The 20,621-nt window shown below is 34.6% G+C and overlaps 2 protein-coding genes across 2 annotated transcripts; both read right to left on the bottom strand.

Moving 5' to 3' along the window:
- Positions 1–1,959: 1,959 nt before the first annotated feature.
- LOC128206013 (receptor-type tyrosine-protein phosphatase alpha-like) lies at positions 1,960–3,358 on the bottom strand. The gene is made up of 4 exons (XM_052908131.1): positions 3,224–3,358; positions 2,832–2,980; positions 2,435–2,570; positions 1,960–2,043 (listed from the first exon to the last, which is right to left on the bottom strand). Exons 1-4 carry the CDS (start codon positions 3,356–3,358, stop codon positions 1,960–1,962), a joined length of 504 nt encoding a protein of 167 aa, XP_052764091.1.
- Positions 3,224–20,454, bottom strand: LOC128206324 (cell death abnormality protein 1-like). Its single transcript, XM_052908702.1, has 18 exons — positions 20,309–20,454; positions 16,615–17,922; positions 16,287–16,398; positions 16,004–16,080; positions 14,925–15,062; positions 11,343–11,509; positions 11,076–11,163; positions 10,823–10,887; positions 10,642–10,678; positions 10,219–10,322; positions 9,753–9,878; positions 6,556–6,704; positions 5,475–5,610; positions 4,946–5,074; positions 4,556–4,658; positions 3,927–4,003; positions 3,481–3,660; positions 3,224–3,361 (listed from the first exon to the last, which is right to left on the bottom strand). The coding sequence occupies exons 1-17, from the start codon at positions 20,379–20,381 to the stop codon at positions 3,580–3,582; spliced, it is 2,970 nt and encodes a 989-aa protein (XP_052764662.1). The 5' UTR covers positions 20,382–20,454; the 3' UTR covers positions 3,224–3,361; positions 3,481–3,579.
- Positions 20,455–20,621: the final 167 nt, after the last annotated feature.

Below are 20,621 nucleotides of genomic sequence, written 5' to 3' on the forward strand. Positions count from 1 at the left end.
TGTTTAAATATCTTGTGAATACTTGTTGGGTATAATCATAATTTTAGAGGTGATTCCAAAATATTACGAAACTGAAATAGTAGTTTAAACATGAAAAGCAAGTGTATGTCTTAATGCCCTATATCGTGCGTGGGACGCGGCTCATTTTCATGTTAGAATTGCGCACTAATACGATCGAAATGTTATTCATTTAACATTACATAGGGTGTTATTTATAACATTCCTTACCGCAAACACTGTTTTAACAAGCAAGAAAATGTATTTGTTAAAAGTCATAGTTGCCTTTATCATTTTATTATTCATGTGATGAAAGAGTTTAAATTGTGTACGTTTGGAGCCGAGTTATAACCTATCTATTTCGTATTTTGTATTCTAACAATATAAAGGGAATATTATGTTGGTCGGTTGGACTGACTCATTGTATAACTCCTTTTAGGTTTTATACAATCCATATCACAAGAGTCCGCATGTTTTAACCACAAACACATATGCCATCTATAGAAAAAAGCGAAAAAGCAGCATTTTATAGACATTCAGATTTTACATTACTTATTATTATTTCCATGTGCGAAATCAGTCTCTGACGTAGTCGAAACTGTATACGTCCTGAGTATGAACACGATATTCCATATACGAATAAACCCATCAACATGTTGCAGAAGGTCTTTTAATTCTATTAAGTTTACACATAAAGAAAACACGATCAGTTTTATAAAAGGCATAAGGCTGATGAATGCAGGGACTTGTTTATGAATATATCTCATCTGTTGACAAAGTAACAGATTAAGTTTTACTAGTAAAAGCATAACTACAGCAAAACAAAATCCAAATAAGAAGCGTTCATATGATATAAAACGAAGCAATTTGTTTGATTTTACATAAGTACATCATAGTTCTAGCTAATATACGTGTAGATATAACTAGATATGCAAAACGTATGTTCACATAAGTAGTTTGAGAAGATACCATTTCAGCTGTCCCCGTTTGTACAGAGTTGATAAAAAAAACCCATTTTAGTTCAGGAATAAGTGGCGGCTGAGGTGGTAGCCCCAACTAACAGTTGGAATTGTATATTCTAAAGAACGTCCTAATAAGTGTATTGACTGATTGAACTTTGGGTAATATGTTTTCGTGGGAAACGCTTAACTTCAAGTGCCCAATATATAATATAATGGTATGCAATATCAGATAAACAAATATATATATCAAAGTGACGACATGATGAGGACTTATCTGAAAAACTACAGAAACAAGCTCAGTAGCCAAAAGTTTTAACATAATCCCCATTTAATGGCACAGGATAAACGTCAAAGACAAAGATTACAAAAAAAAACCACAAACAAGAAACATCGATCAACAGCACAAAACTCTACAAACAGCAGGGTATATATACTCTTTTAAAAACTATATGTGTTTATAAAGGATTGTTAGGTACCGCCTTGGAAAGGTCAGTTAAATGTAAATTTACTCGGGGCTTAAACCAGTGTACGTGCACAAACCTCACTCTTATCCCACCAATCCTCAATAAAGAAAAAAATCGTAAAAGGAAAATCTTATCAAAGCATACATTAACTTGAGGAAACTTAATAATAAAACAAATAATAATAAACTAATAAAGGTAAACCCCAAGTACTTCAATGATTAGAGATCCCAACTCTATCTGAAACGGAGGAATACAATTCAGAGTAACGAATGCATTTTTTTTAAAAATACGATGCAGTCATTGTTTGAAACCATGAACATCACACACAGTCTGCCTTAGAAAATAACATGTTTAAAACTGTGTGACCATAGAGTTTCATAATAAAAAGCACCATTGTTCTAAAACTGGGAACAAATAATGTAAACATTAACATTAAAAGCGACATATATTAGTTAATGTTTTCTTTCAAATGATTACCTTGTAAATTATTTGAAAGCATATGAGTCAAGATGGTTAAGTAATGTTTTAAAGGCGCATCATATATTTCCGCCGAAATTGGAGTATGTTTTGAACGAACGGACGAACTCCAGAACACAATCATGGCAGAAGTCGAACTGTGCCTACAAATAGAGAATACCAAAACACTTAGGTTACACGCAGTAACTTATGTTGTGAGTAACAGTTATTTGCATCATTTCTTAAGGATATTAGGTTTAAGATATTATATCGCAAACTACTTGAAAATATTGGGGTTGTCATCGTTATTCACTGCAAATACTTAGCTTACATTACGCTTACTATTTACAAAAGAGAAAAGAAGGTTTCAAAGAAAACCAAACTTGATTTTATCCCGTATTACGCATACATAGTTTGCTTATAAGCCATTACCGTTTAAGGGTAACATATATTGGACTTATTTACAATGAATATTTCATTCATAGGCTTAATGCCCAATTGAAGAACAGATATTTTGGATTTCAAAATCAAAACCAATTAAAATGATTAGCGTACCTGATTGGGAACGGCGTTTGGTCTCCTGGCCTTGACCTTCCTGACGGCGTTAACCACACTGACCTCGTGCTCTACTGCCATCTTCTCCAAGAGGAATGCCATAACACAGAACAGCCCGCTCTTACTACCTCCATCCCTAAAAGATATAGTATAGGAGATTGATTAAAATGAATGTAAGTTGAAATGAAACCATATTTGGTCCAAAAATCCCGCAATCCAGATATGTAAAAAAGTTAAATCCCTTCATAACAGATAAATTAAAACAAGTCAAAAAATTTGAAATTAAAAATGAGTGTATTAATAAATTTCATTATTTTCGCAATCCAGAGATGTAAAATGAGTTCGGGAATAACATCCAATGATAACGCATGGATTCCATAGCTCGTATTTGTACTACCTGCAGTGGACAAGAACAGGCCCGTTGGACGATGCCATTTTGACATCTTTCAGAAATGCGACATAGTTAGCAGTGCTGCATGGAACATTTCCAGTCTGGTTCCAGTCCGTAAACTCAAAGTGTCGCAATGTGCTCTTGCCACCTTCACTCTGTAACGAAAACCAAAGCTATAATCATATTTAAACGTATACTTTCATTAATGTCATAGAAAAACTTAATCGAAATCAATAAAGGACATTTTATTTTTTTATCAAAGCAAGTATTAAAAAAACTATCAGTTATTAATTGCATCCCTATACATTTTTACGTCGAAATTACCTTCTTGTTTTTAAAAAGGTCATCTTCTTTCAAATGATGTAAATATAGCTATATTTGAACGGTATGAAACTAACCTGTGTGCTTCCCATGAACTCAATAGTTAGTCCTTTCTGGATACTATACTCGTTCGCGACCTTATCCCTACCACATGCAACAGACAGTTGACCTTTCTTGAGCACTTGATTGTCCGCTGGATAATATTCACCCATATCCTGTTGACATTAATGTTAATGGTTTTATCAATGTCCGTAAATAAGGAGAACATAAGAGGTATTTTATTAAGACTTTAAGGATATCTTCTACAGTGTGAGATTAATGAAAATTATCATACTCTTCTGTCTGGGTAAAAAATGGCAGCAAAAGAGAACAGTTCATATCATGTTCTTTCATCGAGTCGACTTATTACAGACTTTTGACGATGAGGCAAGGACTATGCCAAAGTAAGGAAGTCCTGTACAGTATTTGGCATCGGAGACTGGGCGAGAATGTATTTCCGATTCGCCTGAAACGCCTGCAAATCAAAATGAAAGTACGGCGATAGATACACGAATATATTTCTGGAGATAAAGGTGCCGGTATGACATTTTTATACAAGTTAACAGAACGTGATTTTCAAACAAATGTTCTCATAACGTTAATATTCATCACCTTTAGCTGGTTTTATATGTTTAGTAAAACTGCCATTTATATGAGCAAATATTATATAACAGCCTGTTTGAAAATAATTATATTCTTTGAGAGTATAATATATCATATAATAATATGATCTACCCTTACATGAACAAAGACAGCGTTGACATAGTCTGAAGCTCCATGTCTTACGCCTACATAAAGTCGAGGGCGGTTTTCATCGCCTGAAGATAATAAACCTTTTATTATATACATTTTAAGTTTAATCATTTTTAAGTCGCGTTGTTTAACATTATTTTACATTTTGATAGGACACTTTTTCATTGCCGGACGTCAGTTCTACATCGCGCAATAATACTTGTTATGGCATGAGGTCCGATACGTATGGCTTGTATATATATGATTTGTATATCATAAAGTAGGTTATTGTTACTCCATTCTGATCGTGGATTTAATATTCGTCTCGAGTAATTTGTTGCAGATCCGGACTTCATGAAATGCAATAATTGTATTAATTGCAGCTTTATATTACATGATGATCTGTGGTGCATCTTTCATTTAATGTCCATTGTATTAATTGCATTTGTTCAACATATGATGTCAGTCAATTTTAATACTCGCTAGTGTATATTAAACAATGCATTGTCCATGATATAATGCTCAACACAAAATTGTCAGTCATAATTAGGTGTAATAAATGAAAAAAAAATGATACTAAAAAAAAACAATGGGAAACTTAGCAAAGAATGTGCGCGATATAGTTTACATAAATGTACCTGGAATATCTGCTCCACTTCTGTTCCTTCCTTTCTCAGACTTGTTTCGTTCTATAGCAACGATTTCATCGTCAGTGTGAACGTGGGGAGTGTCCGTTATTTTCTGCACAGGAGCAGTATTTTTAAATACCATTGCGTTTGCGTTCTAAGCATATATACATATGCATATTTTTCCCAGAAACAGGAAGTAAATACATTTAGAATTTAACTGCCAATATTAGCCTGATTAGAGTTTTGTGCACATCACTTTCATTTGAGTGTTTGTATCTGGACAAATACACTTTAAATACCAAGTTAACAGCGACATATAATTTTAAGTATAACACTACTTAAAGACTGAAGATTATTTCATAGTTTTACTTACATTAAGGAAAAATTTAGTTCCGTTACCTTAAACTGCGTGATAAGATCGTCCTTGTTGGTCTCGATCATGTAGTTCTGGAACTGTTTTCGTGATATCTGCTCACTGTTTAAGGTCAGGGTGTGAACCAGGGCAAGGTGTAGAAACTTGTACTGTTCCTGAAATCAGGAAACGAATAGATATTTTACTCATGGTCCGTTACTGTGTTCATTGGTTCTATAGAAACGCATATCAGAAATCAAGCATAAACAGTGTGTACCTCAAATATGACATGTAAACGTAGACAAACAAACTCTTTCGAGAAAATATACAACTAATAAGCCATTGAGGCTGCAAAGGACATAATGTGTACAGTACTTATACAATAGGCATATCTTCAAGACGTTCATTACTGAGTAACTAAAATATAGCACTCAATATCTAAGGCACGATATAAAGCAAGAATTCAGTTTGTATCGATATTTCCTGTACATTCCTACAGTTATATATGCATTTCTCTATTACCTTGTCATTAATATTATGTTCTATGTGGTTCATGGATTTCAAACGTCAACCTACCGCAGTCTGGACCATGTTTGGCCTGTTCTGTCTCATATTGATGATGCATCCTGGAATCTCAATGGCCTTGTTCGAATTACCTTCCTTTGTTAGAATATCTAACGCAATATATGTCCCTGTTCGACCGATTCCCGCACTAAAAGGTAGAGCCAGATATGAAGATATCATTCGTAACATATGGTAAAATGAGGTACTTCATTTTTTTTGAACTAAATATTTTCAGCTCCATTGTAAAGAGTGTTGACAGTTAATATAAATCATTTGAGTCCGTTCGGTACCCATACTATGTCATATTTTAGAGGCCAAGAAATGGTTCAACTGATGGCGATCGAACACACGACCTTTTGAGTGAGAGGTGGACACCAATACCACTAGAACACTTAAAACCTTTTGCATGAGCTTTTTTAAAGGGACACACAATTATATAGCTTAAGACGTGTTTATCGCTGGTTCTGTTTCAACGCGTACAAAGAATACACTCAGGGCATTTGTGATATATTAATCTTTGTCTGACTTAATGCTCATGAACTTGAGAGAGATTTCAGGCCCCTTAATAATGTGTTTCTTTTAAATGGTCCGTAATATCGTTACCCGTGTTTCAAGACATTCCATTCAGGACAAACTCATTATAAGATAAGTCATATATGCCTATGCTTGACCAGCTTTGGGACATCAACATGTACAAGGGCAATCAGCAATAAGAACCGTTTTTCTTAACTTAATCAGCACCATGACACTCTTGGCAGAATTCCTCGTTGGCACGAACTTGATATAAAGACCGTATTTATACTGAATGTATGCAGTCTCGCTTAGCTCGAATTGTCCGAGGCTTGAAGTATTTTCGCCGGACCCTGGGAGTTCGAGCCAACGGGGCTCGACTGTAACTGGCCTCCAAGATAAGCAGGAGCAAAAAGTACTATCTGTCTCAATTTAGTCAGTGCATTAACGTTCCGCTCTTTTACCATCATTAACTGTACAATGTTACAACATACCTAACTATTGGACCGCTCAGCGACGCTCTCGAATGGTTCTTTTAAAACTAAGCAGAGGCCTAAACAAATGAACAATAAACAATCTACACCTGCAATGGACCAGCGTTGGACCGCCGAGATGGGCAGGAACATGGAGCACTCTATGTCGGAACTCAATCAGCGCTGTTACGTCCTCTGGGATTCCCCTATCAGGCCAGGCCGTGAAGTGTAGGTGGTGCAGCTGCCTCTCAGATTTGCCCTGAAATAATTTGTATTATGTCTTTTAGCTGATGGTCTATGTCCCTAATATAACTATAAAAACTGTACTTCAGTGATGTACTTTCTATCAAGTTATACCTACCTATTTGTTGAATTGCCTTTTGTTTGCTGAGACCATATTGGCATAGTTTTAAAACTTTACAGACACCCCCCCCCCTAAACCTTTTTCTCTCTCACTATTTCTCCCTCTTTCTTTCACCCCAACCTTTTCTGAGCCTGCTGATTAATGGCAATCAACTTGGGATTAAACTATGGATAATGAATAAGTATTGTCAAATATTGTAGTGGTTGTGCTGTTTTACGTGTTGACTTTACCAATTGACACGGGTTGAGCAAGTGTGGAAGATTGGAACATTTAGAAATATTTTTGAATACGATAAGTTGTGTCTTAGTGGAAATGTTTTACGACGAATACATATTTATTAATAAATTTAAAAGGGGTTTGCATGAATATGATCTTTATCTATTATTTATAAAGTCTGTACAGTATAATTTGGAAAATAAATTGCACAATGATCATAACTATTGACTGTTATCATCTATGGTCAAAACAGAACAAGTCGTGTTATCTCACAATGATGCATGTTCTCGCATTATACTGCAAATCAATATAACAATCACAGTCTTGTAATGTCTCTTTGTATTCGACAGCATACGTTTTGCTTGTATCCTGACAGGACTTCCCGAATGCACTCTGACAGGACTTGACTGTACTCAGAAATTACATTTTGCCTGCACCCTGACAGGACTTCTTGCCTGTCTACTGACAGGACTTCTTGCTTGCATTCTTGCATTGTCAGAACGATTACAAAATTTCTTGCATGCAAAATGATAATACATATTGCTTGCATAGTCACTGACAGGACTTGATACTGTTGCCTGCACACTGACATCATTGAGACAGGTTCCTGCGCACCGACAGGACTTTGTGCAGTTGCCTGTACACTGACAAGACTTTGTTAAGTTTGTCATAGGTGGTACATAGTTATTCATTGTATATATAGTCGAATCCCGTTGGCTCAAACTCCCAGGGACCGGTGAAAATACCTCGAGCCTCGAAAAATTCGAGCCAAGCGGTAATGCTTTCCTTCAGTATAATGAAATCGGCCCGTTAACATCAGTTCGATTTAACGGGGTTCGACTGTAACTGAAATAATTGATCGTTGTTAGTGTGGACCTTTTGTTGATTCCATACAGCCATGATGCCGTAGTCCAGGGGAAAGCATACTGCTGCCAAGTTTCATTTGATATAGTTCTTAAATGTGTTTATAATTATTGAACACATGTATCCTGACCGACCTAATTACCTTACTCTTTTTTATAAAACGCCATTAAAGAAGTGCATTTTTACAATATTTAAATGTCATTGTACTCTAGGTATAATATATAACGCAACTTCGTTTTTAACAGCATTGATCCTTTTACAAATAAAACGTTTTTGTGGAATGGTGTTTTGTTATGCATTATGTATTTAATGCTTAAACTAACTCACTGCTTTTGATCTTTCCATAACAATATCATTATTTAATTGGTTTGTATTTATTGTGTGATAGTTTAAACAGTAACTCATCATGAAGCTTATAACGAGTAAAACCTGGTTATCTTTCCTGGTAATATATTGATATAAATGTCAAGTGCTTTATCTAATTCAACAAAGCACTTTCAGCAGAATCACTAGGACGCATATATTTTAAAACGTAATCTAATACGTAAATAGTAAAGAAATACGTATTACTTCAATCTCATTGAACACGGAAGTTTTAAAAACAATCTTCATTAACGTGTCTATCGCTCCGTAAATCTGTCGTATTTATTTCGGAAGCGTGCAATCAAAACAATCATCAGCTTTTACGTGCCCTTTTAGTTTTGTTTTGCGTACTATTTAAACTTCCGTGTATTTTGTCTATATTTTCTTTAAACCTTGTCAAACTACCAAGTGAATGGTTTAGACGTTCAAGTGTTCAAATTTTAAAGTGGAAGTATCCGAATAATACATTAATTTGATGACTACGAACATGTTTCTTAAATTTTAAATTGGTCTTCTACGCACACTGGTTAATATGGAAAATACATAAAGTATATTTTAACCCGCTACAGAAAATGGAATCTCGAAGTGAGGGCGCAACCCGAATGTGCCTTTACGTGTGTCCACAAATAAGTGCAAACACTAAACAATATTCTAATTCGAGTAATGGATCTTGATGCAGCCGCAACAACGTCACTTTTAAATTACACTTCCTCGCTCTAACAGGTGATCTAGACCCCGCTGTAGTTGATCTTAATATTTCAATTATTGTTAATGTGTGTTTTGTTTCATTATTAACCTATATAGTGTATTAAGAAAAGATATTGAGTTATTGCTTTTAAACTCTGATACATTTGGAGTGTCACCTACATTTAAGGTTGCGTGCTGAAGAAAACAATACCAAAATCTAGTAAGATCGAGTTCATATGTCAGTTTGCACTTATATTTATAATTTGGGCAGCGACCAAGACTCAAAAGAAAGCTTCAAACACGTAAATTTGTATTATATTTCCTTGTAAGTTTATGTTGATATCGAGTAATTCATGTAATTTAGCAAAGGACTTAAACGGAAATATGTTAAATAAGCAATCTTCCATACAATGGCAATCCTTTTGTGTTCGTTAAGTGTGAAGTGAATCATCAGTATTTACGGAAGCTTTGCATTAAATTTGAGTACTATTTAATCTTCCGTGTATTTAACCTAATTTTCGCTAAGTTATGGAAACTATTTGTAACGTTCAAGTGTTTAAATTATAAAGTACACACATCCGTCTCACTGATTTGTGGTCATGTATATAATAATAATTGTTGTTGACATTTAAATTGAAATGAGATATGTATACATTGAAAACAACTTTAACTCATATTAAATAATTTCTTAAATTTCCCTTCATTCACGTGTTCAAAACAATGTGATATTTAGATACGGATGAAAATTATGATTGCAATAAATAAAGATTGTCTATGTCCCAATATGTTAAAACAACATTGAAATATGTTTACGTCATTTAAGAGCAGCAACCTCCTCGTGAAATCTGCATACTCATTCTCGTTCTGACAGGTGACCATCACCCCGCTGTAGTTTATAGTAATCCCAACATTGGGCCAGTACTGCTCGCATTTTTCCTTCTGAATGAAAAGAAAAGGCCAATTATATAATTTGATTTCAATTTAGTTATCTTGTTATGTTGCCGTGGGTTATTGTCATCCATCGCACCAGAGAGTGCAGTAATTAAATTTGACTGATCACATTCTTGTATGTCATATTCAAATGTTAACAATGCATATATGTTATAGGTTAAAGTAGCAAACATTCAATAGGCAATTATTTAGTGAATGAAACCATTTAAATAGGTTGATACTTTTTATAAGTATTGGTGTACTTGAATGTTATAAATAAGAGTTAAACGCGCGGTTAAGTTTGGTCAATAAATACATATTTATCATAGCAATAAAGATGTCTTCAGACCCCTTCCTCCATCAAGTTCGTAACCATGACAATCTTCTCCACCTTCTGTTGCCAAATCATATTCCAGAACATAGCAAAGTCGCCCATCTGTTTCGACATTGGACCTAGGAATAGATAACCATACAAACCGTAGCAATCGTCTTCCACATGCTGTGTCTCTTTCTTCATACATGTATATCATTTGTGTTGTTTTTGTTTCTGTCTCTTCGACGAATAAGTGTTATAAGTTATTAGTCTGTCTTACTCTAAGAAATATTACATAAGTGTCTGATATGCAATGCATCGTGTTAAGTGTACTAACTTAGTCTGTCTCACTCATGTTAAACCAAATAACTGGAGGATCAAAGATAGAACGACACCATGAAGGTTACATGAACATGTATACGTCTAAAATAAATATGTATATATAACGCATGTTCTTACCAAGCGAAGCAATATACGCATTTCTCTCTTTGAAACCCTGCAAATAGAATAGCACTATAAGTATAATTATTGTTATTAATGTACTTGATACGTGTGGTGTATTTCATTAAAAGTTTCACTTCGACTTCAAATCAAAATGAAATAGTGTCGTCCTCGAGTATTCGAATTATCGTGTACATACATCGATGTAGTTAGCATTGACGTAATCAGTATCAAAACCAGCCACTTTCACCCTTGTAGCATCATCTGGAAACACAAATTGACATCAAATTACTATGAAATTAAGTTTAAGCTTAAAATAGTGACTGTGTGTTCATGATTTCATTTAAAAATATCGATTTTAAAAATGAACTACTATAAATATTTATGTTGATTAGTAATCAATGCCCATGGATCAGTGTATTTCAATAATATAAATTCAATGGTATTGTTACATGCATATAATCCCTTGTATCTGTTTTTCGCCCTGTTTTGAGGTAATTTTGCAGCCTCACAGATCCTTGTGAGACCGTCAGAGAATTTCTGCAGGAGAAAAGAGGCAAATATATGCTAAAAGGATTTCGTATTACAGTCAAAGTGTCTGATATAAATTGCTTTTAAGTTATTTTTAGTTTTTTGAATTTGTTTTACAAGCGGTACTTATTTTATATATTTGAACAAAAACTAAACACATTCGTAATGCTTATGTAAGTGGTAAGTACATCAAATTCCTTCTCGTAGTAATCCAAAGTCTTTCCAGCCACAAAAGCCGCCAGTTCCTCCACTTTCACTTTCCGCTTCTCTATATCCTGTATACCGATGTAGTAAACGTTCTCCTCAATCTTCTTGGTCAGTTTCCTTTTCTCGGACCTTCTCTCTTCGTCTAAATCTGTTAGGTTGATGTGCAGTTTGATATTACAATGTGGTATTGTCTAATTTATATAAACTGTCACAGAGCTGTAATTTTACACAGGTAATGCTTTAGCTTTATTTATCATCGGTCCGTCCTCGACCAGAAACCAAAATATTGCAATTAGAAGTCATTTATAAACAACACTCTTTGATAGAGTGTGGTTATATCAATGACAGAAAGGTTATACGTTGGAAGTTGTGACTTAGAGCCCACACGTTGTTTTGATTTTGTTGCCTGTAAATGCTCGTATAACAATGAGTTAACGTTTTACAGCCGATAGAACAGATATAGGATAATGGTTTCTTTCAGTTAAAAATATGTACTATATTTAACCGAGTGAGCAGCAAAAGAAATATTTACCTTTTGTGTTCGCAAAGTGATATACGTTGCAACTAACACTGAAACAAACCATTTTTCGATTTTCTTTTCATGTTCTAAATTTAACTAAAAACAAATTTTAATTGATATTGAATAGGCAAACCGCCCGAAATTTCAACCAAATGACGTTATACAAGAAACGAAATGAAATTACGTCATTGCATTTTCTACCCGCCATTGAGGTCATTATGCGGCTTTTGGCATTAGGCATTATTTTTTCCATAATTGGCGAATAAACGCTAGTGCAAAAGCACGTCATCAGTTGTCAGTATCATCAAACATGGCGTCGGAGCGGCTGCTCGAATCCTTATCTAACAGACTTTTAGACCTTGATGGGAAGTTTGAAGCGAACATTGAAGTTCGTTGACTATAAACAAAATAAGGCGACGGTTTCGAAAACAAAAAGCGACGTAAAACAGGTCAAAGAACGGATGGGGAAGACAGGGAGTTGGAGAACATCCCGGCAATTGAACTTGATGTTTTATTGTCCCGTTTTCTTTTGGTTTTTAAAAATACAAAAACTAGCGAAGAACTGGAGCCTACAACCATTCAAGTAGTAATTTCATCGATCCGACGACATCTAGTAGAAAAGGGTTATTCTGAAGATCTGACAACCTCGCCACACGCGGAATACGTTGAAGGCCAAGGCCAAAGATTTGAAAGAGAGGGGTCTTGGAAATAAGACCAACAGGGCTGACAGATTCACGAACGAGAAAATACAAAAACTCTATTCTCAGCAACTTCTTGGACCCGGTAAGTCAAACACTGCTTTGTATTTCCACCTACGGCCTAAGGTTAATAATAAACGTAAGAATCATCCATATATGCAGTAAATAACAACATACTATATCATCATATTTATTTATTAAAAATAAAGACAATATTCTTTTGAAAAGTTTGTATTCACAGTTTTGAATAAGTTACGGTTTGACCGCTATTTGTTTACATTGACACCGTTATGTTTCTAAGTGACAATGCCAGGCGAGATAAGTGTTAAAGTTTTTTTTTATTTTTCTATAACGTCCGTAAAGCAACCGGTATTGCAAGACATATTTACTAGTATGTTTACCCTCCCCCAGACAATATTTTTTATAATTTGGCTTTGTTTTTTAATTGTTTTTATCGATTTTATTATACATTTTCAGAGATTCCAAAGGCTTTCATTAGCACAACATGGTTGAATAACACTATGAATTTGGGCTTGAGGGGTCAGCAAGAACATATTACTATGCTTTGGGGAGATCTGCAGTTGGGGAAGTCTAATGCCGCCAGTAGAAAGTTTTTCCTCGAATTTACTGAGAGGGCAACCAAGATGAGAAAAGGTCTCAACGATAATCCTAGAGCCTTCAAGCCCAAAATATGGGGATATTCAGGAAGAAAAACATTCATCTCTAATTTGCTGGATAAAGGGGTCCCACCAACTGAAGTTGAATCATTACCCCACATTAAGTTTGGACAGACAACAGGAACTGTCAGAAATGATACTTGCCCCAATCAAAACAAAAGAATCAATTACCAGAAGTAGCGCTACTGAAGTATTTGAAAGCGCTGAAATTACAGATGATGAAATAAAACATGGATCACAAAAGATTGAAAACACTCTGCAGAACATATAAAGTTATGAAGAAGTTCCATTGAGAGAAAATGTTGTCGACAATCAAACAAAACCCAAGAGGAACTTTAAGTGTCTCTAATGCACTGTCAAAACCTCAGACACTTTTCAGTGGATGTACATTCAATCACCCTGTGAACATTGTGATAAGACATTGAGAAGAGAAGGAACTGCTAACTGAATGTGGACATTGGTTCGAAAACCAGATGTGTATATATTAAATTTAGTAATAAATGGTGATGTATCATTAAGGAACAATAATCAGAACTGATTAAATGGCATATCCCATAAAATTACAATTTTAAGTTATAAACTATGTTTTTGTTTGTGTACCGTACTGGTATATGTGTTTTATGAATTACAACGTTCTGTGTGGAAATGAATAAAGTGCGATTTTTGTTCAAATGGTAATAGAATAGTAATATCTGTCATATGTTTCTGTTCCGGATAGAAAAATCCGACCCGAGGGCACCTGTGTTGCCAGGTAACGAGGCTTGCCGATTTTTAATATCCTTCGATATCACGTCTTTTAAGGGTTATTTTGTTTTGTTTTTTAGATATGTTTTTATAAAGTTAATGTAAATGGAACTCATCTATTAAAATCTATTGAAATCTCATAATTATGATTACATAAAGAGGATGATAAAATAAATAGAAAGTATTACGTCACAGCGCGTGACTTACCTGACATGGGGGGATGCCAGATGGAGTTTTCCAGCAAGGTTAACTTCACTTCAACTTTAGTTTACACTTTAACCCCCCCCCCCAAAAAAAAAAGAGTGAAAAACTCAACAATATCTATCCTTTTAAAACAATAACCAGATGTATTTACTAAAATTGTGTTAAATTAAGAGAAACAATTTTAATTGTTCTTAATTGTAAAAAAGTGATGTAAAGTATTGAAAGAAACTTACCTCATTAATACATGTATGATGTGATGTGTGGTTTGATAGCTGCACAACTTTAACTAGTTGTACAGGCATTATTTAGAGGTTGATGTGGAATATAACATACTGTACACAATGGTACATTGACAAAACATTCAAAACATTTAAAAGGAAAAGCTTCTGCAAAATAATTATATTCCGTCTTGTTATTTCTTGTACAGAATCGTTAAAATACAACAAAGAGTTAAAAAAAAAGCTTGGATTTCTTTTCACGCTGTCAAAATTAATGTTTTAAGCCTTGTAAAAATAGCAAACAGATTTAGTCAAAAAGGTTACTTCTAAAATGGTATTCTAGGTACGCTTAAAATGAAGTAAACACATACGTATAAAAGACGCTAATGATAGCTTGTTGCTCGCCATTATGCGATAATCGCCCTCGAGTACAATAACCTTTAAGTAATAACTTTTTTGGTTCACTTATTCTAATTAATATGTAATATTTTTTCCAACTGACCAATTTCTAGATCATCATCATCGTCCGTTGCTGATTCTAAACCACCACCAAGCATGATTGTGTCCGAAACATGGTTGTAACTGGGGTTTGTTGTTGCTAACAAACGTGTGGTTGTTGCTTTTATCGCACCTTGCTTCTCTGGAAAAACGGTATTACAAAACATAAATACTAGACCGCATGGAATGCAAAAAAACAAACAAAAAACACAACATGAAATCGTACTTTCGACGTTATTTGTTATTTATTAAGCGATTGAAACGTATTGTTTCAGCCAAATCCAATTTACTCGGCCATCAATAAATTGAACATTGAAAGTGAAACAATAAGATTGATTGTGTCTTATATCCGTGATATTTACCAACGTTATCGTTGTGCAACAAGACACGCTAAAATACGTTGAAAATCAGGTTTTTAATTTGCTCAATCAGAAATTTTGTGCAAATCAAACGAGTAATAGATAGGCATGCATTAATTATGGAAAAGCTGTAATTCCTTATTCGCTATACATACTTGAGCTTTGTTAGCAATGAATATCGAATTAAACATTCCTAAACGTCTGGCCAATTTAAAGCCAGAACAAGCCAAAACGTAATTTTAACAAATGTGACCTTGACCTTTGACCTACTGACATTTGTCTTGAATGTAACCGGTGAGTTTTTCATTATTAACATTTATGACGAGTTAATTTTAATTTCCCGGATGCATGGACACCCTGGATTCGTAGGGAGCATTCGAATGAAGTTATTTCATAGTCCCTGAATGTATGGCCAAGTAATAGCCCGGAAAAGCCAACTAAGAAGCAATATTTACTATCAGTCTTGCACGCATCACACCATATTGACATTGTAAACATGTGTACCATCATTTTCAAACTCTTCAAATGATGCACATCCAAGAAACAGCCTGGGCAAGCCAAGCCAAAAGGATTTTGATCAAAGGTCATGAAATGTGACCTTGACGTTTGATATACACACATCGCTTTTGCACGTTGATTTAAAACAACTCAAAACCTAAATGAAACAATCAAAGATAATCATTTTAAATCACCTTGGTGAAATAATAACAATATACATTTTTACCTCCGTGCAATGAGTCTGTTGTGTGGTATTCGAGATTAATTTCTTCAATTCTATCTTCATAGGGCTTGCCTTTTCTTCTAAATACAAAACAGTATTCAATAGTTAACGTAGAGTTACATAGAGTCAATATGAAAAAGGAAGTAACTAATGTTTTATTGGATAAAGATAGCAATTTTTATATATTTTCCATTTCTACAGAGCTCTCAATTGCTATACATTTCCATTAAAATTGAGGTTAACCGATTTGAAAAGATGAACGTGATATATCATAAGAATATCTCGCCTCCGTTTTAGAACAAATACAACAACAAGAACGACGACCGCAGCCAACACCACAACCCCTCCTACACCTCCTATTGTAGCTGCATCCGTTTTAATGGTCAACGTATCACTTTCTGAAAGACATTCAAGCAGAAACTCGTTTTTCCCTAGGTACCCCTAAATGTAAGACAATATATGATATAAAATTATATTCATATCATGACCGAAGCTACAGGGACAACCCTTGTAGTATATGCATATGCCAGATCGTGTATAATCGAAACCTATATTCGTGTCTACCTTATAATTTACTAATCAAACAATATGCAATAAAACAAATAAAAAGGTACCCGATGCACACGTATCGCCAATGAACCCATCAATACATCCGCTGCTGCACTTTCCTTTTGAGTCGCATTTTGATTCTGTTGTGGAACCGACACAATTCTCAGAGCAGATATTGTCACACGTTGACCCATAATAATTAGGTATACATCCATTTGTACAGTGACCGTTTTCTTGTGAACACATTTGATTCTTGCATTTTTTGTTGCATGTGATATTACAAAATGTTCCATACATTTTCTCATCCTTGCACCCAAAACAGTTACCAGTTTGCTTTTCGCATCCATTTGTTGAACATGCGGATCTACAGGTGGTGTTGCAAAAATCACCGTAGTTCGATGACAAATTGCATTCCACACAATATCCTGACTGAATGTCACAGAGGCCCTGTTTACACATAGGGCTACACAATAAAGCACAAACAAATCCGTAATAAAGGTTCTTGCATTCAGTGCATGAGGTTTTATCTGAACAGCTTAAGCAATTCGAAGGACAAGTTAAAGTACATGATCCGTCCACTTGATTGCAATTTGCAGAACATGCAGAAGGACATGTTGAGTTACAAAAGGTACCAAAGTATCCTGGGTAGCACTTGTTACATTCTCCATTTTGTGTACAATCATTGTCACTACAATTACTACATTGTCTGTCACAAACGCCAGACGACTGGACACAGCCGCCGAAACAGTTAGCGGGGCACGTGTAGTTACATGTTGATCCAAACCTACCAACAGTGCAGCCATTGCATTGTTTACTGTCAAGGCATGATGTACATGCTTGTGGACACGTTATATCAATGCATTCACCAGTCACTATGTCACAGCCATTTCCGTTGCATTTGCATTCCATTTCACAAAACAGTCCAAATTTTCCAGGCTGGCATACAGAGCAAATACTAGCGTTCGTGCATTCCTTACAAGCAGAGTAGCATTTCGCAGTACACGTTGGTAAAATATATCCTGGTGTACAATTACAGTGACCATTGTCCAAGCACGTGTTACCCAGGCAATGTAATGAACATTGAGTCTTACAGTCATGCCCGATATATCCTTGAATGCAAGTACATGATCCGTCTAAAGGATTACATATTCCATCTATACAACCAACTCCACAGTCCTGCTTACACCGTGCACCCCATTTCCCAATAATGCATTCTTCGCACTGTGACGCATTGCTACAGCTTATACAATTAATCCCAACAGTACGACATGGAAGACAGGTATTGTTAAAATAAAACTCTCCTGATTGGCAAAAGCACACTATGTTACTTCCAACGCCGGTACAAGATTTGCAATATTCAGGACACTGATTATCTTTGTAAAAAAAACAAACAAACTATTATACATATGACATGCATAACGTTTCAATATCACCTTTTCTTCAGTTATGGGTATAATTGTGGTATGCTCCTATGTGATATAATTAGATAAGTATATCTGAACCAGTCTTTATTGGTAATACTTATACCAATAAAATACAATTTCCGACTTAATCTGGTGAATGAAAAGTAAGAACAATGTTTTCAACACAATCACATTTCATGAAACAAGAATAAGAAGCCAGCTTCTTAACCCCTGATATTAATACGAAGCCAGGTTATGAAGCCTGGAATTATAAGAAGCCAGGTTATAAAGCCTGGAAGAAATAAGAATCCAGGTTGAAAAGCGTGGATGTAATAGGAAGACCAGGTCATAAATTAGAAGCCAGGTTATAAAGCCTGGCCTCGATATCACGAACATACTTCAAATCAAGTCAAATCTCATTCTCAATCTCAACTATTTTTTTCCACATTACAGTATGACATTATTAAAATTAATAATGCTTTACTATTTTAAAAAGCACCTGCTCATATGCATTACGTTGATTAAGATAAATGCTCAATATTCTAATAAAATATTAATACAGCACAAAATGTACGTGAATAAAACTAAAAAAAAAAAATGAATTGGACTCAAGTTCAATTTTTGCTCTCATTTTTTTCTATAATATGTTGACCAATTTGTTTTAATAATAATGAATGAGAAGATGCAACTTCAAAAAGAGTGAAACATCTACAATTTTGAATCATATGATTCTGTAATCGATAAAAAGATACTAAAATTGAGATTATTATCGTGATATTGGGGCATAGAAGAAATAGGAGTCCGGTTTATAAAGCTTGGAAGGAATAAGAAGCTATGTTATAAGGCCTGGAAAAATAAGAAAACAGGTTATTAGGCATTGAAGAAATAAGAAAACAGGTTATAAGGCCTAAAAATGCCAGGGAATACCGACTGGAGGAAATAATAAACCAGTCATAAAGCATGGAAGAAATAAGAAGCCAGATATAAAAGCCTGAAAGAAATAAGAATCTTGGTAAATAGGCCTGGAATAAATATGTAGTCAGGTCATAAGCCATATAAGAAATATAAAGACAGGTCATAAAGTCTGGAATAACTAAGAAGCCAGGTTATAAAAAATGATGGAAGGAATAAGAAGCTAGGCTTTAAAGCCTGGAAAATATAAGAAGACGTTTATTAAGCCTGGCAGAAATAAGAAGCCAGGTAATAAAGCCTTGAAGAAATAAGAAGCCGTGTTATAAAGCCTGGAAGAAATAAAAAAATCAGGTTATAAAAATTCCTGGAAGAAATCAAAGGCTAGGTTATAAAGCCTGGAAGATATAAGAAGACGGTTTATAAAGCCTGGAAGAAATAAGTAGCCAGGTTATAAAGCCTGTAAGAAAAAGAAAGCCATGTTATAAAGCCCGAAAGAAATAAAATCCATGTTACAAATCCTGTAAGAAATAAGAATTCATGTTATAAAGCCTGGAATACATTGGAAGCAAGGTTATAAAGCTTGGAAAAAATAAGGAGCCATGCAATAAAGCCTGAAAGAAATAAGAAGCCAGGTAATAAAGCCCGAAAGAAATAAGAAGCCATGTTACAAGCCCTGGAAGAAATAAGAGTTTAGGTTACGAAGCCTGGAAAAAATAAGAATTCAGGTTATAAAGCATAGAAGAAATATGAAGGCAGGTTATTAAGTCTGGAAAAAATATGGAACCATGTTATAAAGCCTGGAAGAAATCTGAAGCCGTTTAATAAAGCCTTGTAGTTAGAAGAAGCCTGTTCGTGTATGAGAGTTTTGGGTAGGCGTGCCCCTAAAGGTTGTATAATTGAGGTTTCTTATTCTTGTCTTTTCCCTGTAGTTTTAATTAAATTATTGCATGCTGTGCTGTTAAGTTCATATGATAATTTAATTTCATTAATGTATATTCAGAATGATTATTCTTTTATAAAAGGTGCTGAGAGCTCGCGCACCCGTATATCACAGAATTTTAAAAGTTAATCGTAGAAATATGATGACTTCACGTTGGTGATATATGTATATAAAATGACAAATCTATTTAATTTAAATTAACAGCATTTTAATGACTGAAATGTGTTTGAAAAAAGCATTTAACTGCGATAGGTAGGCGTTATCAAGGTTAACGATTGACAATTAATCCTCAATCACCATTCAATACATACTCCGATTTACAGTGATGTATATAATCATACGTGACTTATATAAATGTGGTTTTTGACGGAAAAGACGAGAACTTAATTTGGATCATCCCTCGTATATATTTTATAATATAATATTCATATTAAATAGTTAACATATATTCACCCCATAACGAGTACATTCAGAAACTTATCTTTAAGGAACGAAAATTCTTACCAGTAGGGTTGCAAACATCCAAAGGCAGATATAACGTTACAATAAAAGCCACTGTCAGTTGAATGATAGTCATATTTAAAAAAAAATATTATTGATGACACATGTAATCCGAAGTTATTCGTTGTTGAAGGTTTCTGAGCAATCTTTAAAGTGAACTAGGAAGTTGTCAGACTGTTCCATGAAGTACAGCCTTGTAAAGCATGTCGTATGCTTCACTCAATTAGTTTAAATGAGTATTCGATAAATATAGGATATCAGTTAGACAGAATACCACACTTAACACGACATGTAGTTTAAGTTTATAAACTTTTTT

This window comes from Mya arenaria, chromosome 10 (assembly GCF_026914265.1).
Source record: "Mya arenaria isolate MELC-2E11 chromosome 10, ASM2691426v1".
Taxonomy (NCBI): domain Eukaryota; kingdom Metazoa; phylum Mollusca; class Bivalvia; order Myida; family Myidae; genus Mya; species Mya arenaria.